This window comes from Heterodontus francisci, chromosome 11 (genome assembly GCF_036365525.1).
Source record: "Heterodontus francisci isolate sHetFra1 chromosome 11, sHetFra1.hap1, whole genome shotgun sequence".
In the NCBI taxonomy this organism is placed as follows: domain Eukaryota; kingdom Metazoa; phylum Chordata; class Chondrichthyes; order Heterodontiformes; family Heterodontidae; genus Heterodontus; species Heterodontus francisci.
In genome coordinates, this window is record NC_090381.1 from 28,713,443 (window position 1) to 28,738,515 (window position 25,073).

Genomic DNA, 25,073 nt, shown 5'->3' on the forward strand with positions numbered 1-25,073 from the left:
AAAAAATGTGACCTTGCCCATATAACTCAGAGCACAATAATAAATAGACGAAATTGGCCTTGAAATTACATAGGTTTTGATCCCAACCACTGCATCAGACCGTACCCACTGACAGCCCCTGGTGCTGATACTGCTGAATCCCACAGGTTTGTTGGTGGTGGGGGGGTTGAGGAGCAGCTTACATGCACTTTGGGTATATCTCGAGTGCCTGACAGCCCCATGCTTCAGCTATACAAAACCCTTGTTGTTCTCTTTACGCATATCCATTGTAACTATTAATATTAACAGAATTGCAGAACCATCAACTGATCTCAGCCTTTCAACCACAATGATGAATTAGGAGTACTGTCCCTTTCACCCATTTTCTATTTGATCTGGAGAGCTTGTAGTTCAGCTGGAGCACTGTGTTCCGTTCTGGGCACTGCACCTTTGAAGGATATATTGGCCTTGGAGGGTGTGCAGAATTGGTTTACTAGAATGGTACCTGGACTCCAAGGGTTAAATTATGAGGTAGGATTATACAAACTAGGATTGGTATTCCCTGAAAACTAGACAGTTAAGGGGTGATTTGATTGAAGTTCTTCAGATATTAAGGTGGGCAGATAGAGTAGATGCAGAGAAACAATAGCTGCTGGTTGGAGAGTCTAGTACTTGGGGCATGGTCTAAAAATTCGAGCCAGACCTATCGGGAATGAAATTAAGAGCATAAGAATGTAAGACGTAGGAGCAGGAGTAGACCATATGGCCCCTCGAGCCTGCTCCATTGTTCAATACGATCATTAGGAAACACTTTGATGCAAAAAAGGGTGGTAGATGTTTGGAACTCTCTTCTGCAATCAGTAATTGATGCTAGTTCAATTGTAAATTTTAAATCTGAGATTGATAGATATTTGTTATTCAAAGGTATGAGGGGAGATGGGGTATAGGTGGGTATGTGGAGTTAGGTTGCAGATCAGCTCTGAACTCATTGAACAGTGGCAGATGCTTAGGGGCGAGATGGTATAATCCTGTTCATATATTCCTATGACTCCTGAGCAGTCGAACTCACTGTATAAACCGGAACCTGGCATATTCGAGCCCCATCTGGCCCTCGTATCCACATTCCACTGGAGTTGTGGTGGGAATGAGCCAGAAAGGCTGAGTAATTTTGGCTCCGTTGCCTGTTACAAAGAAGTCGTAAGAAGTTGTAAGAAGCATACTCCTGACCAACCTGTAGTGATGGCATGGGTAACAAATCTGTTGTAGTTATTTTTAAAGATTTACCATGATTGGAGGATGATGTAAGTGATGTTTTAATTTTTCAAACACATTTGATGAAATACTTATCATAAGATTTGCAGCTGAACTGCAAGCTGTCCAGGTCAAATAGAAAATGAGTTAAAAATTTAGATAAATAATGGGAGAGTACTTCTCACTTATCATTCCTCTTGAAAAGCTGAGGTCAATTGATGATTCTGGGATTCTGTTAATATTAATAGTTACAATGGATATGAGTAAAGGGAGTTAAAAAAAAGCATTTAAACTTGCAAATTATGTGAGATTTCATCAACGTGCAGAATAATCAGAATGAAAGGAGTAACACTGAAAAAGATTGATAAGGATCCAACAAATGACAGTTAAATCAGAAATATTATTTAATAGACAGTAAAAAATATTGTCTCTGAAATCCCACAATAAAACTGCTATTTTGCAGGATGTATACATCAGGATTTATTTATGTCTAGGGTTTATTAGCAGATGCACTAATTATCTTCATTCAAATTTCCCAATATAAAGCAATTCAGTCCATGTTAATTAAGACGCCATTCTTCATGAATAAAGTGCAGCATTCGTTTAACACCATTCTCCTCTTGGTTAATGAAAGATGTACACAAATGATGACAACTGACAAAAGGTTATCAATAAAGACTATTTTATTTGCTACTTCTCCAAAGTTCAAGAAGACAGGGGGTCGATTTCAAACTTTTTGACTTCAATGGAGTGGAAAATCAGGCATGGTGTATAATGGGTGGATGATCCACTCCAGACAGTTTACCACAGGGTGATAAAGGTTAAAATCTACCAATCATCTTAAACTTTCTGTATTTTCAAAATTTATGTAAATGCTCTGAACCAATGGTTCCAATTGAAAAATGTCTTCAAGATTATAATTTTCTCGTTTACAATACCATCATTGATTTCATTTACTTTAGGCTTTGCATATTTTCTGAATATTCTTTTATAGTTTCTTTGATAAGTACCTTCTTCATCAGGGATTCTAATTTCTGCAGAATTAATCAAAATGTTGTTAATCATGTCCTTTAAACATTTGCATCAACGCTTTATTCTGGTTTCACAGCCAGGCCTGTGAAGCTTCTAAATGGCTAAATGGCTTTCAAGGGTATTATAAATCTTTACAAACCTTAGAATTGCATCAGTTTGATTTGTTTTTCAGTGTTAATCATCAGTCATTAACAGTTATACAGGTTAAGAGTGCTCTTGTATGATACATGGGCCATGCTATGAATTATCTATATATTGAGCCAAAAGGTATACTCCAGATATATAGGATGTAAGGTCCAATGACTGGTGACATGGGTCCTGAAAAAATATCTTGTGTAAAAACGCAAAAGCTATGTTAACCTGGAAGTCAGTGCAAGAATAAAAGTAGAGAGTGGAAGTGACTTTGGCTGCCACTTGTATTTAAGTCTCAATAGTGGATGTTGACTGAAGGTCACCTTGCAGCATGTAGCAGAGCTCTATGACCATTGTAAGACATGTTCTCTCTCACAGACAAGAGGTTGATGTGCCTGGGCCTGTAAATTATGGGTTGAACAGACCAATTCTGGCGCCATTGATCTTCCAGGCATGCCTGCTTTGTCTTTTACCTCTTACATGAAATCCTGTGATGAGAAGCAATGCATGCAATGCCTAATTGTTACTGCACCTTCAAGAGATTCCTCCCCAGCAGGTGATAACATTGCAGACTTTACCTCCCATTTCTGATTGTTCTGCAATGGGCAGGAGAACACTGACATCATGGGGTGCTTCATTATGTTTGTCTTAATTAACTTTTGGTGCCTCATGACCTCACAGTGACCTTCTGTGTGACAATTATCAGTGGAAACTAGGTCAGGGGTTTTGCAAGACTTGTGAAGCAGGCTGCAAACCAGTGAGAACTCTAATTCTTCATTTTCCAACTCCTTTCCAACCAATTTTCCTCACTTTCACCAACAGTAATTTCTACCCCAGAACACTATCCACAGGCACAGGCTATCCAAAAGTAAATGGGTCAAACTCATGAACGTGATACCCATTAACTGTCAGGTATCTTTCCCAGATAACAGAATTATTCCAATTCCTCTATTTCCTGAAATATTCTAACTGAGCAAAATTATGAATTAGGGCCAAAAGACTTTCTGACTTAGCTGTTTGTATTTGGGTTCTCTTAGTCTATGGGGAATCAAGCACAGGATTGTAACCCAACTGCACTCAACTGCTGTTGTATTGATACTTTGAAATTGTTTCAATGAAACAGTAAGACTCTGATTTGTTCTTATTTTTGTCGAATCACTATTTCTGTTGGGATTGATACTTTCTTGTGTTTGCTTGGAAACATAATTTCATTTCATTGGGAATCTTTTATGATTGTACAAATAAATTCTGGCTTGAATGACATAGCCTCGGTTGCTGAATCTCAATCATGGACACTTTCCTGACTGTGCGATTGGTAATTTCTTGCGGTGTTCTCGCAACAAGGCCAGAAGATGTTGCATTTTGTTGTTCTTTCAGATGCATAACAAATAACCTTCATATTTTGACTCAAAACACTACAATAATACCCCAGCCTACTGAACCTCAAAGCAGTAAAACTCCACATTTACTAAATGCCCCCAAAACCCACTCCTTGATAATCCCAAAGGTTCCCCTGTCACCATATCTTGACTGGTGCTTACCTTCTCTCTACTTTGTATTAGATGCTGAAGTAAAAAACCCACTAGTGAAGCAGAGGGCAGCTTGATCGTCAGCACTAAAAATCAGGTATTATAGTGAATGGCATATAGATTGCTGATGTGAGAACAAAAAGGTTAACTTAATATGCTAAGCTTTGCAAAAATACTGAATAATGCATCTGTGACTAAATGTCATGTCGGAAGCTTAAGCCAGCCACAATTACAACATTTATTAGATAAAGAAGTTACGTTACTAGCAAAAACAGGTCAGGACTCGATTAGGCAAGAAGCAGGTGTGTGCTAGAAGAAAGCCGAGAGCATTTTTGGTCAATAACTTGGGGGCATAGATGTAAGGTAAGGGGCAGGAGGTTTAGAGGGGAGTTGAGGAAAAATTCTTTCACCCAGAGGGTGATTGGAATGTGGAACACACTGCCTCAAGGGGTGGTAGAGGCAGGAACACTCACAACATTTAAGAAGTATTTAGATGAGCAATTGAAACGCCATAACATACAAGGCTACGGGCCAACTGCAAGGAAGTGGGATTAGTTTTGGACGGGTGCTTGATGGTCGGCGCAGGTGCGTTGGGCCGAAGGGCCTGTTTCTATGCTGTAAAACTCTATGACTCTATTTTGTTGCCGGAACATGTGCAATCAGTCACAACTACTGATCTTGTTTGCCTCAAAAGAAATCAGATAGTGTGACGCAACCAAAGCCTATAAAAAAGAGAATGTATCTGTTTCTCGGGAGGACTCAGTAATGGAGTTTGCTTTGTAGCTGTGACCTCTCTCATGCATGTTGCATAATAAAGATGTGTGAAAACCTGACTTCCGAGTCTCCGGGTGGTAATTCGTGAAATACACCACAACAATTGGCGTAGTTGGAAGGACACAACACGACAGGCAGCATTCCTATTATCTGGGCAGACAGGTAATTATTTTACCGTAGTCCGTAACATGATTTAGGGAGGATGATACCGACCTGGTTGGATTTGAACAAGATACCAGGGCAAGTAGGTAGCGACTGGCGGGTGCTCACTTAGGGTGACATGAACGAGCCTCTGGGAGAAAGAGGCGGGCGCGAGCGGGGCATTAACCAGGAGGGTAATCCGTAGGTGAGTAAAAGACAATAGGAAAGTCTTGATGAAATCAAACAGATTAAGTATGCCAAGGAAAGGAAGTGAGATGTCAGGAGGTGGTGGTGAAGACGAAAGGGAAAGTTTAAATTTTGTCGATTATTTGAAAGAGAAATACAAGAAACTGGAAGGGATGATGAAGATGGAAGGTTGGAGTGAAGAGTGGGGAGAAAACGGACAATGTGGACAACACATAAAAAGGACAAAGAAGACAAAGGAGTATTCATTTTGTGCACATTGTACGAATGACGATGCAAAGACTGTGGCGTAAGAATAAGACATATTAGTATTAATAGACAGATGAAACGAAATGCAGACGATGAACCCAACTGGAATAACCTGGTAAAAGAGGCGGCTGAGTACGGGTGGGGTGAAGACTGGGAGACTGACCCATCCCCTCACGGGACCAATATATGTGTAAAGAAATCACCAGGACCGTCCGCATCCCCGTCATATCCATCGTTGCCAATGGCTCCAATTCACAGTGAATATACTAATTACCTATGAAGGGGAAACTTATGAAAGGACAATACGTGATAAAAAGGGACAGAGATACAACAATGAAATGGAGGGAATATCGATACAGGAAGGGATCTCGGGCTTCAAGACCATAATGAGACAGGTTTACAGACCCTTTACACCAGTGGAAAAACAGATGATCTTGAAAGATTTAGGTTCCTAAAATAAAAGCAAAATAACTTAGAATTTTGGAAAAATCTAGAAGAAGCAAGCGAGATACACGATGCACATAAGAATGATCATCACGCTCTAATACAAGCTAAGATGCCAAAGGGGGCATGACAGAAACTCCCAACCGAATACAGGACTGGGAGTTGGACAGGCAATGATTTACGACAGTACAAAGATTGAAAAAAAGAGTTAGAGAGGCGTTGGGAGAAAGCCAGAGTAACTGGGGTGCAGTTGCAGGAATAATGCAGAAGCTGGGAGAACCATGTATTGAATATGCAGAGAGGAAGTATAATGCTTATGTTGAATACGGAGGGGTAGAGGACCCGGACAGAGATGATAGTGTCTTTCTTAAGATGCTTAAGGAATGTCTCAGTGCTAAGATTATCAGTCGGGGATGCATTCAGTCAAATCATCTCTTGGACAAGTGAGGTAGATCAATGTGCGAGTAATACCAAAGCATCTCCACCTTCTGTGACAACAATGATACCATGAGGACAGAGTTGCTCTGAATGTGGCAAACCAGATCACATGACAATAGATTGCCGCAAGAGAAAATCAGGAGGTCGCATTGAATGTGATCAATGTGGTAAAAGAAGACACAAAAAGCCCGATTGCTGGCAGAGAGAGGGAGGACAGAGTCCGGGAGGAAATAGGGAAGCAGGACCCCACGTTACCGGGTGTAGGGGATAAGATGACGGTCAACGTACTCCCTGAGAAACCAGGGTGGCAACCCAGGTGGAATGGACTGTATGAAGTAGTATTGATCAGTGACACATGCGTTGCGGTTGATGAGCGAGTTAAGCGCAAATGGAAGCACTGGTCACAAGTTAAACCATTTAACCGCTCATGTGATTTATCCACAGGATGAGGGGACAGACACTTCCGTATTAATTATCTCGTTGCAGGTAAATATAGATGGGCCCCAGCACGATCGTGATGCTCTGGTGTCCCACCTGGTGGTCAAGAACAGTCAAGACAAAGAAGATAACATACGACTCAGCGGGGACTATACCCAAGGGTTAACTAGCCTGGGGAGATTCTTTGACTCAATATGCCAGCACCAAGAAACTGTGAGTGAAATAACATTACATGAGAATCAAATTCTGCTACTGTGGCAGTGACGGCCACAAAAGCTATTGAGGCAGAGCCGGAATGCCCTACCCAATAAACAGGATCAGCAAATGGAGTGGTATTAATTGATGAGGGGAAGAAAGTTCCTGAGAATGTACCACACAAACTTCTGAGTATAATCCTGAATGTATCTGCTCTGGGGCTACCTGAATAGTGGTCAGGTGCAATAAGGGGATTGCATCGTATACTGATAAAGCAGGTGCTCCATCAAACACGCCGTCTGGAAGGGTTGAAAAACAACCCCAGAGAGGCTGGTGATTCTGAAGACATCTTCTCAATGATGTATCCACAGTATTTTATACAGTAACTGGCATAGTTAATACCCTAGATTTGGCCTTCCTGGATGACAAGGTCAGGACGAGAACCCACCAGGGAAAGAACATTCTCAGGGAACAACAGCATGCAATGGAATGATCAGTTGGTTAACGATCAGGAGTTAGTGCAAGGAGACCTAGATATAGTGGGCATCCTAGAAACACATGGCAAAACCATTAATGAGGTAATTAAGGACCTCCAACTCTCTGATGACAGAACGGGTCGGGCCAAGTATGCACCATATGGGAAGGGTGGCTTAGAGAACAAATGAGGGAGAACTTTCGGCAGATACATGAGGGAGAAGTACCATCTTAGATTACAAATGTCAATTTAACTGTGAATGCCCAACAGGAGGGGATGAATGCGATGCCAGATCTGGGCCCTGAGGCAAGTCACCCCTGCAGTAGTGGGATGTGATGTGAAAAACAATGTAATACTTGAGCTCGTTCTAGCCATCCCCGTGATTACTAAATAGACTGTATGAAGTAAGGTATGTAGAGTCGAGAATATTGGGTTGCATTACTAGCAGAAGCAGGTCAGGACTCAATAAGGCAGGATGCAGGTATGCACTGGAATGAAAGCTGGAACATTTTGTGGTTGGAACATGAGCAATCAGTCACAAACTACAGATGTTGTTTGCTCAAAAGAAACTAAATAGTGTGACGCAAACAAAACCAATAAAAGCGAATATATCTATTTCTCGGGAGGACTTAGTCATGGTGTTTGCTCTGTCGCTGTGACCTCCCTCATGCATGTTGTATAATAAAGATGTGTGAAAACCTGACTTCCGAGTCTCCGGCTGGTAATTCGTGAAATACACAACAATTGCCATTCTGCTTAATGGGTTTATACTCAAATCAGTTTGTGTCTATAATTTAATGTGTTTACAAACTTTTTTCATGAGTTCCATACTCATAAATAGAAGGGAATCTGTGTTTGGGATTAAAACATGTTTTCATTTTTAGCCCTCAGTATTAGATGAGCATTAAACCATCCCAGATAATATTGAATAACATACAAAATAACATTATCAAAACAGAATCACAATATTATACCTTAAAAACCCAAATTCAGCAGAAATAGTTCAAAGTAACTCTGCCATAATAGAAACCCAACACCATGCTGTAGAGATTTTCAAATGTTCCTCATGGAGCAAATGGGCATTGTAGTGCTCTCTTGGAGCATTTACAACAGAACTCAATTCAGTTCACAACTGGTGAGATTTCTGTTGAGCAAAATGAAGTTGTAATGTTGGAATTTCCAGGTTCTGTCCCAAAGTGTGCCCCCATTTTGGACAATCTATACATTTATTGTCCTCACTAGTTTCAGAAATTTCAGGCGCTAAGTGACTCTGAACTATTTCTAGATTGAATTAAATTTCTGTATGTAGTTGGACAATACATCTGAAAAAGATATTCTATTAATGAACCACTTCCAGAAACAACTTTTCTCTTTTTGGAATTCATATAGTTCCAGATATGGACTCCATATGTACCTGAGAAGAAGCTCTCGATGTCCTCCCTTTTCCATGGAACATAGTACTTTTCCCAGCTTTGATATGGGATTGGATAGAACCGCCTCGAGATCCATAAAGAGATTCCATTGCATTCCTTTCCAGTGACTTTCTCCAGATCATTGGACTTGCACCATCGCTTCAACACACGGGTTATCAGTTTAGGGCCTTGTTGACCCCAGGCGTGTCCAATATAATGGGCCACAAAATCTTCCATGCAGTCTAACATAAAAGGATGGTGGTTTACATGAAATCCTATTGCTGCATTATTGAAAGATTTTCCGCCTTGTGAACAGGTAAAATTGGCAAATGGCAAAGTCTTCATTGATATAATATCAGTATCCAGGTAGATGCCACCGTATTTCCATAGCAGAGCTAACCTGCAGCCATCAGCAAGTACATGATTCCAATATCTTTCCAAATTTGGATTTACCTATGGATTAATGTACAGAGTCAAGTGCAATCCATAATGTTCAGTTTCAGCATATTTAAACCTATTTCATCTCCAGTCTTTGTGGCTCCTCCTTAAACTAAAACTATTTGCAGCTACAAAACCCATTTTGCTGGGGATTCAGGTATCACCCAAAGCTACTCTCTAACCAAGATTGTAAAGAGTGTGCGATTGCTTTGATCCCCAATAGTCTCTCCCTGCAGAATTATGGGCATAAACCAGCACCTTTCCACGACATGGCACAATATATAGTACAAAAAGTGTTTGTGAGGAAGGCTAGAAATAAAGAACTTTGCTACTGAGAGGATGCTGGAAATGGGGAAAAAGAAGGACACGTGCTGGCTGAAGTCATTCTGCTTCTCCTGATATTGACAATGAACCATCTTATGAAACCCTAGCACCATATCTTTAAAGGAAATTGACCATCAGTTCCGCTCCTCGGGAAACAATTCTAAACTTTCTTCCTCATTTCTCGTCCAGATGTTTTCACCAGGGCTACTCGGACCAGACTTCATTACAGCCTTGATCCAAACATGAACTAAAGAGCTAAAGAACAATGATTAAAGCATGTTGTACTTTACAAGGCACTGCATGAAAGAAGCATGGCGGGTGATGGAGAGTCAGTGTTACCTATTTCTCTGCACTTGTCAAGATGCCAACAACTGTTTAGTGAGGCCTGGCAACTGCATCTGGAAATGATATGGGGTCCAATCTTCTCAGGATCCATGTTAGCAGAGAGGTAAAGGCCATTCTCTATGTCTGTTGTAAGGATACCTGCAGAATTGCTGCAGAGCACTTGCAAATCTGCAGGGACATAAACAGTCAGCTGTTGCCTGAAACTTGGCTGCATGTCCGTGCAGTCATGTGCTGTAAGATGCTGTGTAGTGGCATTGGGCAAACTTCCTTAACAGCAACAGTTGAAAAATAATCAGCCAGAACGCTTCTGACCACTTCCTGCAGGGCCAACATTGTCGTCCAGATCAGCAGGGAGCTCGTGTGCATGTGCTGTGCCTGCACTGGAAGCATGCAGAGTGTGAGGATCGTGGTGTCAAACAGAGTCTAAAGCTGATTTGGCACACAATCTGCCATTTTAGACTGCACAGGACTGTTTGACATCCTCTCCTAGTCACTCCAAGCTGAACAAGTGTTCAGCTGCGCAAAGAATTTCACCTATTGCTATTTAAAGGGCAGTTAATCATGCCCACCATGGGCTGCATTTTACCGAAGACGGATGGGGCTTCGCCACCGACGTAAATGTTGGTGGCAAACCTGCTTCCGCCTAGCCCGGGGATCTGACTCGCATTTTACAGGCCCCCGGGCATTAAGTGTCCCGAGGCAGGACTTCCACCCACTTGAGGGAGGAGGTCCCACCTCAGTGAGCTACCAGCTAATCAGTGGGCCGGCAGCTCCAAGTCCCAGCAGTGCCACCAGGAACGGTGGCCACTGCTGGGTCTGCAGCCCAGCCAATGACATGGAGCCAGGACTTCAGGTAAGTTGTGCTTGCCTCACCAGGGATGGGGTGATCGGTCGTGGCGGTGAGGCAATGGTAGTTATTTGGGGGGAGGGGAGAGCGTCTTCGGACGCTGGGGTGGGTTGGGAGGCGAGTGCGGCCCTTAATCGGGCACCCTGTGCCTGACGGCCATGGCACCCACCCCCGCCCCGTAGCACACAGAAAGGCCGGCTGGTATCGCTGGGCGGCTTTTCACATCCCCAGCACACCCGCTTGCCACTGGTAAAATACCCGTGGAGGCAGGAGAGAGCCACTTAAGAGCCTTGACTGGCCTTGGGTGGGCGGGCCCTTTTACCCACCCCCCCCCCCCACCCCCACGCCACCGCCTGACCGCTGTAAAGTTGACCGGAGGCGGGAGTGGGGTATGAAGTCATCCCGGAGCCTCCCGCTCAATTCTACGCTGCCCCCACACCACCATGTGACCTGCTCGGGCAGCATAAAATTCAGCCTCATATTTGGGCCAACACTTTGAACGAGAAGCAGGCTGCTGGTTGAGAAGGGATAGCCACTATACACTTGGCTAATGATCCCCTCAGTCACCCGATCACGTGAGGGCAGCGCACCTATAATGAGAGCCAGGCAGCAACAAGGAACGTCGTGGAGCAAACCCCTGCCTGGACCACTCGGTGGGCACCCTCTTGTACACTCAAAACCCTCCACCAGTTTCAGGATGTGTCTGCTTATAATTGCACAAGTTAGAACCCAATTAACACCCTCCACCTGCATATAATCACACAATGAACAGCTTAACACTGGAGTTTGTTGGTGGGTGAGTGATAGGCGTGTGGTGCATTGAGTGTGTGTAGTGGGTCATTTGAAGATGCATTCACTGACCTTGACAACCCATGTGACGTCATTGAACTTCTTCCGGCACTGCCACCAGGTCCACGGTGCCAGCTGCTCCTATTCCTTTCTTAAGGAACTTTGAGGGCCCCCGACCCCTGCAGAAACATGGCATCTCTCTCCTTTACACTTCCTGAACAAATGCCTCCTGCACAGCATCAGAAAACCTGGGAGACCTGTCTTTTGCCTGATTCCCCATTTCCTCTACTTTTCTTTCTCTTCAATTCTTCCACAGTCTGCAGAAGCTTCCATGCAATGTGCTGCGCTCCATAAGAGGGGCAGGCTAGTCCTGCATTGCCAGGTGCCTGTTGATTGTACAGTCAGTCAGCAGGGCTTCAGACCATGCTGGGCTTCACACTAATTAGTTAGGTGAGGAGGCAGCACAAAGTTGGTATGTGGTCTGCCACAATGGAACCAGGTGCAGGGCGATCATGCATTGTGATTCCAGCAGGAAAAAATGGGCCTTAATGAGCTTTTCCCCTATTTATTATATAGTTATAATTAAAATCAGTACGTCTTGCCACTTGTAAACCCATTCTTATTGCATTTTCAGTGTTAATTGCACTCATACCTGTTACCTTTGTAATTACCTGTGACATCAGTAGGTGTTGTGGCAATAGGGCTTTACCCATTTAGAACACTTACTACTTCATCACATTTACCCAGTCACACAAGCTCTGTAACACGAATATGGTGGTATAGTCTGAGCAAATGTGTGTGCGTGTGTATGTATGTGAAGCACATGCAGTGTGTGTTCTGCACATTGGTACTTGAAAATTGCATTGGGATCCTATTAATACATAGGACCAGAATTTGCATTGTATTGTGAGGATCCCACCTGTTTTCAGTGGGAGCCATGGCTGGGTATCAAACTGACAGTAAGTGTGATGACAGCAGGGGGATAAGTTCTATTCTCCGATTTTGTGTGTGTTTCCAATATGTTCCCAGTTGTAAATGAGTTGAGATGGGAGTGAGAATGTGGTAAAAATAGTTCTTCCTGATTTCTTTCCAAAATGGGCTGGTTATAATTTTGTTCAGGTCTGGACGAAATATATCCCAGGCTATTAAGAGAAATAAGAGAATTAATAGCAGAGGAATGGAAAAAACGTAAGCTTCAACAGGAAAAAGAAAGAGCAATAGAATTGAAAGAACTTGAACGAGAATTGACAATGAAGAAACTTGAACTTGAGGAAAAGGAAAGAGAACGAGAAGGAAAGGAATTCGAATTAAAAAAGATGGAACTAAGACAAAGGGGTGGTCTTGACTCCAGTGAAGGTTTTGGTGGGGAAAGATCTGACCCCAGTGAGGAACCAATGGAGAGTCGTTTAAATTTATACAAGCTCTCCCTAACTTTGAGGAAAGGGACGTAGAGGCATTTTTCATTTCCTTTGAAAAGATAATCAACAGATGAAGTGGCCAAATGAAAATTGGACACTGCTTATGTAAAAAAGGTTGCTGGGCAGAGCACATGGTGTTTATTCCATGCTTTTTGAGGAGGCTTCTGTAAATTATGAGATGGCAAAAAAATGTTATTCTCACTTCCTGGCAGACATTTTGGAACCTCCAGAGATTGTCTGTAAAGACTTATATAGAATTTGAGAGGGTAAAGCAAATTAATTTTGATCATTACATATGGGAACTAAAGGTAGAGGCCACATATGAGAACCTTAGGGAACTAATTTTCTTGGAAAATTCACTCCCTCCATTCGTAAGAACCCATATAGAGAACCAGAAGGTTTCAACAGTCAGACAGGCAGCGGAAATTGCTGAGAATTACAAGCTTGTTTATAAGCCTAAACCCTTTGTTCGTCACCCCCACAAACCCAAAAACAATAGAAGATGGGAGGGTATAGGAAGGCAAGTAGCTGGGGACAGGAAGGGAATGCCCCAGGATCTTCTCCTCAGGCTAGAAAGGAAGATGCTGAGGCTGGAAGTGCAAGCCTAAGTGTTACCATTGTCACAAGGTGTGACACCTTCATGCAGAATGCTGGAAATTGTGGTGTAAACCCATGGAACGTATAGGGTACACAAAGCCAATGCAGAGAAAGGGGTCCTGAATGAGAGTACAACAGATCAGGCTGTAGCACTGACTGCAGGTGTAAGGCTAAATACAAATACCACTGTGAGTGCAGGTGTCATGAACAAGATACCTGAGAGTTATAAGGAATTCTTGTCTAAAAGAAAAGTAACTTCATATCCATCAAGTGAGGCAGGTAAACCTATAGTTATACTTAGGGATACAGGAGCCACCCAAACTCCCGCACTATCCCCATATCGGTTTATATATTTAATACCGAGAAATCTATCAATCTCTGTCCTGAATATACTCAATGACTGAGTTCCACGGCCACGGGTAGAGAATTCCAAAGGTTTGCCACCCTCTGAGTGAAGCAATTCATCTTCGGGTGGCACTGTGGCTCAGTGGTTAGCACCACAGCCTCACAGCTCCAGTGACCCATGTTCAGTTCTGGGTACTGCCTGTGCAGAGTTTGCAAGTTCTCCCTGTGACCGTGTGGGTTTCTGCCTGGGACTCCGGTTTCCTCCCACAGCCAAAGACTTGCAGGTTGATAGCTAAATTGGCCATTGTAAATTGCCCCAAGTGCAGATAGGAGAATGGTGGGGATGTGGTAGGGAATATAGGATTAGTATAAATGGGTGGTTGTTGGTCAGCACAGACTCAGTGGGCCAAAGGGCCTGTTTCAGTGCTTTATCTATCTATGACTCTATCTCAGTCCTCAATCGCCTACCCCTTATTTTGAGACTGTGCCCACTGGTTCTAGATTCCCCAGCCAGGGGAAACATCCTTCCTGCATCTACCCTGACGAGCCCTAGAAGAGCTTTGTATGCTTCAATAAGATCACCTCTCATTCTTCTAACTCTATAGAATACAGGCCCAGTCTCCTTAATCTCTCCTCATAGGACAATCCTGCCATCCCAGGGATCAGTCTGGTGAACCTCGTTGCACTCCCTGTATGGCAAGTATATCCTTCCTCAGGTAAGGAGACCAAAACTGTACACAATACTTCAGCTGCGGTCTCACCAAGGCAGCAAGACTTCTTTACTCCTGTACTGAAATCCTCTTGCAATAAAGGCCAACATACCATTTGCCTTCCTAATTGCTTGCTGCACTTGCATGTTAGCTTTTAGTGACTTATGAACAAGGACACCCAGGTCCCTTTGGACATCAACACTTCCCAATCTCTCACCATTTAATACATATTCTGCATTTCTGTTTTTCCGATCAAAATGGACAACTTCACATTTTTCCACATTACATTTCACCTGCCATGTTCTTGCCCATTCTCAGCCTGTCTAAATCCCCTTGAAGCCTCTTTGCATTCTCTTCACAACTCACATTCCCACTTAGTTTTGTGTCATCAGCAAACTTGGAAATATTACATTTGGTCCCCACATCCAAATCATTGATATAGATTTTAATCGCGAGGGGGTCCAAGCACTGATCCTTGCAGTACCCCATTAGTCAAAACCTGCCAACCTGAGAATGCCTCGTTTATTCCTACTCTCTGTTTTCTGTCTGTTAACGAACTCTCAATCCATGCCAGTATATTACCCCCAATCCCTGTGATCCCAAGTGCTCTAATATTGCTTACTAACCTGTCTGGGGCCTTAGCGAAAGCCTTCTGAAAATCCAAATACACTACTAGTTCCCCATTATCTATTCTGATGGTTACATCCTCAGTCAAACACAATTTCCCTTTCATAAATCCAGTTTGACTCTGCCCAATCCTACCAATATTTTCTAAATGTCCAGTTACCACATACTTTATAATAGATTCTAGCATTTTCCCTGCTACTGATGTCAGGCTTACAGGTCTGTAGTTCCCCATTTTCTCTCTCCCTCCTTCCTTAAATAGTGGGGTTACATTTACAATCTTCCAATCTGCAGGAACCATTCCAGAATCGACAGAATTTTGGAAGATGACCACCAATGCATTTATTATCTCTACAACCACCTCTTTCAACACTCTGGATGGACATCATCAGATCCAGGGGATTTATTAACTTTCAGTCCCATTAATGTCTCCAGTACTACTTTTTTTTTTACAAATACTGATTTCTTTCAGTTCCTCATTCTTGCTAATCCCTTGGTTCTATAGTATTCCTGGGAGATTTTTTGTATCTTCATCTGTTTAGACAGACACAAAGTATTTGTTTAGCTTCTCTGCCATTGCCTTATTCCCCATTATGAATTCCGCTGTCTCTGCCTGTAGTGAGCCCACATTTGTCCTTGATAATCTTTCCCTTTTCACATATCTATAGAAGCTTTCACAGTCTGTTTTTGTGTTTCTTGCTGCTTTAGTTTCATATTCTATTTTCTCTTACTTTATCAGTTTCTTGGTCCTCCTTTGCTGCATTCTAAAATGCTCCCAATCCTCAGGCTTATTACTTTTTTGACAACTTTATAAGCCTCTTCCTTTGATCTAATATAGTCTTTAACTTCTTTTGTTAGACATGGTTTGATCACCTTTCCTGCTGGGTTTTTGTGCTTCAAAGTAATGTAAATTTGTTGTAAACCATGTATTAATTCTTTAAATGCTCGCCATTGACTATCTACCATCATACCTTTTCATGTAGTTTCCCAATCTATTACAGCCAATTTGCCTTCATACCTTCGTAGTTTCCTTTGTTTCAATTGAAGACCCTAGTTTCAGATTGAGCTACATCACTTTCAAACTTGATGTAAAATTCTGTTATATTCTGGTCACATAATGAACAGCGTGAGAACAATTGGCATCTTTGATCTTCAACTTTACATTTTAATTTTCAAATAATGTAAATTGCGACTCAAAAACCAACTATAAACAGCATTGTTCAAGCAAATCCAATAGTCAGCACTACTCATTCAGTTAGAAACAGATATATCCACCATACAGTTTAGAAAAAGTAAGCAACAAAACCACTTTCACTTCTCAGAGAATATTCCAGAGAGATAGATCGAATAAGACTGGAAATGTTGAACAACAGAATGCTGGTGCATCACGGGATACTAGGCTATGTTTTACTGAACCATGTTGCACAAGAGATATTCTTTGAGATCCAAGAGTAACTTTGTCTTCCAGCTATTCTGTGGGGATTTAAGGCAAGACAGAAATACAAAGGATATTGGGATGTGACGTGTTAGTGACAATGCATGTCGTAAAGGTGTGCAGCTCACCACCACATTCTCAGCTGCAATTGGGGATGGGCAATAAATGCTGACCTTGTCAGCAATGCTCACATCCCATAAACAAAGAAAAAGAACACAAAGTGTGATGGACCTACATATCCTTAAGGGGCAGATGCCTGATTAAAGGCACCTCTGGCACAGAATATGCTGCTTTGTTGTGTAAAGAAGTGCTGAACCAACAGGATAAACTGATAAAGAAAAATATGATGAAACAAGAAACAGACTTAACAATGAAAAGTGGAGAAAGAAAAGACTGATATTAAAGGACCCCTGAAGCACCACTGGCTGAGGCTGTGTCACCAATGAGAAGAGAAGGCACACCTGGAGACAGAGTGGAATTAGCAGACTTGAACAACAATGCAGGAAAACCAAGAAACATGCGGCATCAAAGTGGATATAAGGAGGCCCTTGGGCTCGCCTGTGTTGCTAGCCAATAGTGGAGTCAAAGAAACTGTCTATGAGGAAGAAGATGGCATGTGCAGAGGAATCTGTATGTATTTGGCTACTGAATCTTATAGTAAATTTAGTTACGAGGACTTGTGAAATCATTTTTCTTTCAATAAAGTGAACAGAAAGGAAATTACTCTGTGTCTGTGGTTAATTTTATCACTCGTCTCAGTATCTTGTTTAAGTCGAGTCTCACAGGGTTAACAGGAAATATCTACAATTCTCATCATTTCCATATTTATATTGTATGGTAGCTGCTATATTTAAAAATTAAGGTACAAATGATTTACTCATTAAAATTATTTCTACTCATTGGTTACCTTTTGATACCAGCCATTCAGAGGAGTGCCTTCAAACAGTTCAGTGGGTTTCAAAGGTAGAAGGACAACATTACTTATCGAGGAAAGCAAAGGGATACCAGCATAGTCAGGCTGTGGATACTGTGTTAAGTTGCCACTGAATCCCTTCATGAGGTAATAGATAGGTTTATCTGGGTTTAAACGAGCTGCAGCCTCCACTGAACACACCACCAATGGTGCCGGCTCCACTTTGTCAGTTGTCTCCAAAAACAGAATCCCAGTTTTAATGGTTATGTTTGAAAGATTTGGGTCAGCTTTATTTCTCATCTGGGGTGCTTCCAAGATGTTGTTTTTAACATACTGATAGGTGTCCATGTTACACAATCTGTACAGCACACCACAAATTGTAAATGTGAGGATGAGCAGACCCGATTTATATGCAGAAACCATGGTGTCGAGCTGGGATGTTTCTTCAAAAGCTCCTGTGAAACATAAAGATGAAGAATGTTTTAGTAGTGAATGACTTCACCATTAATGCTTGTACAGATGTGAATTAGGGTTGATCTAGTTTTGTCAAATACATATAGCTATCATGTTATTGATCGCTGCAAAAATGCTGAAAAATCATGTTCTTCCAGCACATAAGAGAGAGAAACCAGTAAATTATAGACCTGTTAGCTTAACATCTGCTTTGCAGATCCTTGAGGGACAATTCCAGTCACTTGCACTTTGAGCACATATCCATTTCTCCTACTCTTTTTCACCTACTGCATAAATAATTTCCTAACCAGATGAATAGTTTGCCTTCAATTCCATGAGCTTTAATTTTAGCTGACAGTTCCACACAAGAGACTATATCAAAATATATTTTTAAGTCCATATCTCGTCCATAGTTGTTTGCCTGTCCACTACTTTGGTTACTTCCTCAAAAATTTCAATGAGGTTTGTTCAACATGACCAATTCTTTACAAATCCATCTTGTTTCTCTCTAATCATCTCAAATTTCTCTAAGTGCTCAGTGACTCTGTCCTTAATTATAGGTTCCAGTAATATCCCCACAACAGCTGTTAGACTAACAGGTCTGTAATTTGTTTGTTTTTCTCTCACACCTTTCTTAAATCATCGAGTTACATCTGCAATTTTCAAATTTAAAGATGCAATTCCTGAATTGAAAGAGCTTTGGAAGATTATGGTTAAAATATATGCAATTTTCTGTCCTACTTCCTTGAAAATCCCGAAGATTTATCAGACATGCCATTATTTTTTTCTAATACTAACTGTTTTTCAATATCTTTCCTTTCTTATGTTAACTTTAGTGTGTTCCAGTCCTCGATTCATTGAGCTTGATTTTCAATCCGGGGTCGGGAACTCAATGCCCAGATAATTTGCGGGTCCTGACTCACATCGTGTCTGCATCATTCATGTGACGCGATCATCATTTCCAGATGCACTAATTGAGCCCAATTAGTGGCGCCGAGCTCTGCCAGGAGGCAGGAGCTGCCTGCTGAGCATGATCGTCAAAGGCAGATGGCAGCCATACTGCAGTCTGCTGCTGCCTTGCAGAATAGAGGAGGCAGAATTTCGAAGGGTCCAGTAGAGAAGTAGCCCATTGGGAAACTAAAAGGTATTGAACTGAATCTGAGACAAAAACCCTTCGTGCCAAAACATTTTCATTCTTGCTTGATGGCTTCCCGCATTGCACCTGAAAACTGTGCACTAATGTGCACCAGACTGTTCGGGCCGGATTTTTAAAGCCTGCTGCGTGCAGGAACGGGTGCAATTGCAATTTAAAGATTGCATTCTTGGAGGCCAACACTGGGTCCCACCACCACCAGAAAGCAAAGATATTTTGAAAGGGACGATGGGTGGGAGGGAACAGCAACCCTGCATACCTCCAATTAAGAGCCTGTGGAGCTTATTGTTGAGCTCATTAACAGGATTGTTCGCAGCAGTTTTCAATTTTTAAAGGAGGGAAATGGAGAGAACACCATGTCTGGAACACGACAGGGTGTACAAGTCATGAACACTGCGGGGGCCGTGAAGGCTAAGATTAAAATAATGCAAAGGCATAAATAAAGCTCAGCTGCTCCAAATGCACCACAGCCTGGACATTGCTGGATCTGAAAGACTTGCTTTTCTCAGTGGCTGGTGACAAGAATCTGGAGAGGGACAAGAGGCTGCTGGCATCCCCGAGGCACCTGGAGGTGGCAGGGGAAGAGCTGGTGAATGCACAAAGACGAGTTGAGAGAGTTGGTATGGGAACAGGCTACACTGACATTGGACTGATCAACCAGATTGAGCTAAAGTAGTTGCAACCTTGTGGACAGCTGGAGGTCAGAGAAGCATAGTGAGGGACTGCAAGGGGAGGAAGGTATGACCAAGAGATTAGGTGCAGAGCCCAAGAGTCAGCTTTAAATGACAAAGCACCAGTGCCGTAGGAGTCTACACCCGTCCAGGCCGATGATCTCGATGCTGCATGCTCTGACCCCCAATGACCTGAGGCCTCACTGCCCCCATGGCAGTCCCCTTCCTGCAGCCGTCAAGTTCTCAGGTGCCCTGAATTTAACACAACAGAGAGGTACCACTGCTGCACGACAAGGTGTCATCCTCCTGCCACCCTTCAGTTAGAAGACCTCGCTCCTCTCCCTCACTGCCTCCAGCATTAGATCCAGATCGGCATCGATCAAGTGAGGGTCTGCCCTGCCCCGAGTGCCAGGCCTCCAGCTCCCCTGTAACATCTCACTTCCCTCTGGTGCTGTGGAAGGCAGATCTCTCCCTCAGGACAACCAGTAGCCTCAATGATAGCTGCCGTGGAAATCTACATGAGCCCTGCACTTGATCAGACCCACTGCCCTTTTCAATCGCCCGGTTCTAAGAGGACAGAAAACCCGTCTCCACACCAATTCAGGCTTTCCCACTAGAAAATTACAATCTGAATCAGCTTCCCAGAGGTGGCAGGTTTCAGACCAAAAACCAGACCAGGGTCCTGTTTCCACCACCACTTTGAAACTCCGGCCCCTAGTTCTTGCTTCCTGTCTCCGTCACGAAAATCCAGCCTTCGGATTCAGCTAACTGCAACTTGAACATTGCCTTCTGGCCGTCCCCAGACCAATAACAAACTCCTCTAGGAGCTTAACAGTCAGTTAATTGGAGGCATGTGGGTTGCCACCTCACCCACCCCCATCATTGCTTTGAAAACAGCAGTGCATCCCGGAAAAGTCAGAACACTGACACACCATCTGGGAACGCTATTTTCAAAGCGTGCCTGCTCCCATTATCTCCCCCAGAGCTGATTGAAAATCCCGGCCATTAATAATTTCCCTGGAATGTCAGGAATATTATTCTCTTCCTTCACTTGAAGACTGACACAAATCATTCACTATGTCTGCCATTTTCTAATTTCCATTTGCAATATAAACCCCATCTGTTTTCAAAGAGCTCACTTTCCACTTGACTATCATTTTCCTCTAATATAATTTCCTTTTGTGTTAATCATGATACCCTCACACGTTTCTTGTTGTAGTTCCTTTCACATCTCGTACCATATTTTTGTCTTCCTTTTACTGTTGTTTATATCTCTCCCAGTGCTGGGTGTGTGTCGAGCTGCTTGACTGTTGTTGGAGCTGTACCCATTCAGGCAAGTGGAGAGTATTCCATCACATTCCTGACTTGTGCCTTGGAGATGGTGGACAGGCTTTGGGGAGTCAGGTGGTGAGTTACTCGCCGCAGGATTCTTAGCCTCTGACCTGCTCTTGTAGCCACAGTATTTATATGGCTACTTCAGTTCAGTTTCTGGTCAATGGTAACCCCCAGGATGTTGGTGATGGTAATGCCGTTGAATGTCAAGGGGAGATGGTTAGAGTCTCTCTTGTTGGAGATGGTCATTGCCTGGCACTTGTATGGTGCGAATGTTACTTTCCACTTATCAGCCCAAGCCTGGATATTGTGTAGGTCTTGCTACGTTTCTACACGGACTGTTTCGGTATCGGAGGAGTCGCAAATAGTGCTGAACATTCTGCAATCATCCACGAACATCCCCAGCTCTGACCTTATGATTGAAGGAAGCTCATTGATGAAGCAGCTGAAGATGGTTAGACCTTGAACCTACCCTGAGGAAATCCTGTAGTGATGTCCTGGAGCTGAGATGATTGACCTCCAACAACCGCAACCATCTTCCTTTGCATGAGGTACGACTCCATCAGTGGAGACTTTTCCTCCTGATTCCCATTGACTCCAGTTTTGCGAGGGCTCCTTGATGCCATACTCGGTCAAATGCTGCCTTGATGTCAAGGGCAGTCACTCGCACCTCATCTCTTGAGTTCAGCTCTTTTGTCCATGTTTGAACCAAGGCTGTAACGAGGTCAGGAGCTGAGTGGCCCTGGTGGAACTCAAACTGAGCGTCACTGAGCAGGTTATTGCTAAGCAAGTGCTGCTTGATAGTACTGTCGATGACACCTTCCATTACTTTACTGATGATTGAAAGTAGACTGATGGAGCAGTAATATGCCGGGTTGAACCTGTTCTGCTTTTTGTGTACAGGACATACCTGGGCAATTTTCCACATTGCTGGGTAGATGCCAGTGTTGTAGCTTTACTGGAACAGCTTGGCCAAGGGTGCAGCTAGTTCTGGAGCACAGGTCTTCAGTACTATTGTCGGAATTTTGTCAGGGCCATAGTCTTTGCAGTATCGAATGCCTTCAGTCGTTTCTTGATATCACGCGAGTGAATCGAATTGGCTGAAGACTGGCATCTGTGAAGCTGGGGACTTCAGGAGGATTCCAAGATGGATCACTAACTCTGCACTTCTGGCTGAAGATTGATTCTGTGGCGAGTAACACACATCCTGACTCTCCAAAGCTGTCCACAAGGCACAAACCTGGAGTATGATGTAATACTTTGCCTGGATGAGTGCAGCTCCAACAACGCTGAAGAAGCTCGACACCATTCAAGACAAAGCAGCCCACTTGATTGGCACCCCATCCGCCACCTTAAATATTCATTCCACTGTCCAAACCTGCTACCTCTACCACCCAGAAGGACAAGGGCAGCAGCTGCAGGGGATCGACACCAACTACAAATTCCCCTCCAAGCCACACACCATCCTGACTTGGAACTATATCACTGTTCCTTCACTGTCACTGGGTCAAAATCCTGGAACTCCCTTCCTAACAGCACTGTGGGTGTACCTACCCCACATGGACTGCAGCAGTTCAAGAAGGCTGCTCACCATCACCTTCTGAAGGGCAATTAGGAATGGGTAATAAATGCTGGCCGAGACAGTGACGCCCACATCCCTGGAACGAGTAGAAAAAAAGAATTCCTAGCCTTTGAGCTGCTCTTGTAGCCAGAGTATTTATACGGCTGGTGCAGTTTAGTTTCTGGTCAAGGTAACCCCCAGGATGTTGACGGTAGAGGATTCAGAGATGCCATTAAATGCCAAGTGGAGATGGTTCGGTTCTCTCTTGTTGGAGATGGTCATTGCCTGGCACTTGTGTGGTGCGACTGTTACTTTCCACTTATCAGCACAAGTCTGAATGTTATCCAGGTCTTGCTGCTTATGGACGCAGACTGCTTCAGTATCTGAGGAGTCACGAATAGCTCTGAACACTGTCCAATCATCAGCGAACATCCTCACTTCTGACCTGAAGATGGAGAAAGGTTATTGATGAAACAGCTGAAGATGGTTGGATCTAGGACATTACCCTGAGGAACTCATGCAGCATTGCTCTGGGGCTTAGATATTTGGACTCCAACAACCACAACCATCTTCCTTTGTGCAAGGTATGAATCCAACCAGTGGAGAGTTTTGCCCGATTCCCATTGACTTCAGTGTTGCTCAGGCTCCTTGGTGCCATACTCAGTCAAATGCTGCCTTGATGTCAAGGGCAGTCAATTTTTAGTCCTATTTGCTTGCCTGGTATTTTTTCTCTGAAGATAATGATTGCTTTCAATTCCTCCCTCCCTTTTACCCCCTGATTTTCTACTGTTATTGTGATGCTTTTTGTGTCTTCTACTGCGAAGACAGATTATTGTGACTGCGAAGACAGATAGAAAATATTTGTTCAAAGTCTCTGCCATTTCCGTGTTTCCATTATTAATTCCCCAGTCTCATCCACTGAGGGAATTATGTTTACTTCAGCTACTGTCATCCTTATATACTACTTTCTCCCTTTGCTGGTTTCTAAAATTTCCCAATCTTTTGGCCTACTACTAATTTTGCCACATATCTCTTCTTTCAATTTGATATCATCCTTAACTTCCTTAGTTAACCGTGGATGGTTCTTCCTTCTTGTCGAGTTTTTCTTTCTCAATGGAATATATCTTTGTTGAGAATAATAAAATATCTCCTTAAATGTCTGCCATTGGTTATCATCCCTCTTACCTTTTAATCTATTTCCCAGTCCACTTAGCCAGCTCTGTCTTCATATCTTTTGAATTGCTTTTATTTAAGACACTAGTTTCAGACCCAAGTTTCTCACACTCAAACCAAATGTGGAACTCTATCATGTTATGATTGCTGTTCCCTGGGGAACATTTGTTTTTATTCGTTCATGGATGTGGAAGTCGCTGGCTAGGACAACATTTATTACCCATCCCTAATTGCCCTTGAGAAGGTGGTGGTGAGCCACCTTCTTGAATTGCTGCAGTCCATGTGGGGTAGGTAAACCCACAGTGTTGTTAGGAAAGGATTTTGACCCACTGACAGTGAAGGAATGGCGAAATAGTTCCAGTTCAGGATGGTGTGTAATTTGGAGGGGGACACGCAGGTGGTGGTGTTCCCATGTAACTGCTGCCCTTGTACTTCTAGGTGGCAGAGTTCGTGGGTTTGGAAGGTGCTATCTAAGGAGCATTGGTGCATTGCTGCAGTGCATCTTGTAGATGGTGTCAAGCTCCTTGAGTGTTATTGGAGCTGCACCCATCCAGGCAAGTGGAGAGTATTCCATCACACTCTTGACTTGTGCCTTGTAAATGGTGGACTGGGTTTGCGGAGTTGGAGGTGACTTACTTGCCGCAGGATTCCTAGCCTGTGACCTGCTGTTGTAGCCACCGTATTTATATGATTACTCCAGCTCAGTTTCTGGTCAATGGTAACCCCCAGGATGTAGATAGTGGGGGATTCAGAGATTGTAATGCCGATGAATGTCAAGGGAAGATGGTTAGAAACTCTCCTACTTGAATGTTACTTGCCACTTATCAGCCCAAGCTTAGCTATTGCCCAGGTCTTGCTGCATTTCTACGCAGACTGCTTCAGTATCTGAGGAGTCACGAATGATGCTGACATTGTGCAATCATCAGTGAACATATCCAATTCTGACCTCATGATTGAAGGAAGGTCATTGATGAAGAAGCTGAAGATGGTTGGGCCTAGGACACTACCCTGAGGAACTCCTGCAGTGATGACCTGGAGCTGAGATGACTGACCTCCGACAACAACAGCCATCTTCCTTTGTGCCAGGTATGACTCCAACTAGCAGAGAGGTTTCCCTCGATTCCCATTGACTCCAGTTTAGCTAGGGATCCTTGATGCCATACTCGGTCAAAGTGTTGCCTTGATGTCAAGGGCAGTCACCTCACCTCTTGTGTCTCTTTTGTCCATGTTTGAACCAAGGCTGTAACGAGGT

At 43.2% G+C, this 25,073-nt stretch overlaps 1 protein-coding gene across 4 annotated transcripts in view; it reads right to left on the reverse strand.

Moving 5' to 3' along the window:
- Nucleotides 1-1,726: 1,726 nt before the first annotated feature.
- LOC137375155 (alpha-1,4-N-acetylglucosaminyltransferase-like) overlaps nucleotides 1,727-25,073 on the reverse strand; it is a 36,944-nt gene continuing 13,597 nt past the window's right edge. For all 4 annotated transcript variants that reach the window (XM_068041856.1, XM_068041854.1, XM_068041857.1 and 1 more), the window contains exons 2-3: nucleotides 17,473-17,933; nucleotides 1,727-9,146 (exon numbers count right to left, since the gene is read on the reverse strand). In XM_068041856.1, coding sequence (XP_067897957.1) covers nucleotides 8,535-9,146; nucleotides 17,473-17,901 — 1,041 coding nt within the window. In that variant the 5' untranslated portion in view covers nucleotides 17,902-17,933 and the 3' untranslated portion in view covers nucleotides 1,727-8,534. The remainder of the gene's footprint in view (nucleotides 9,147-17,472; nucleotides 17,934-25,073) is intronic.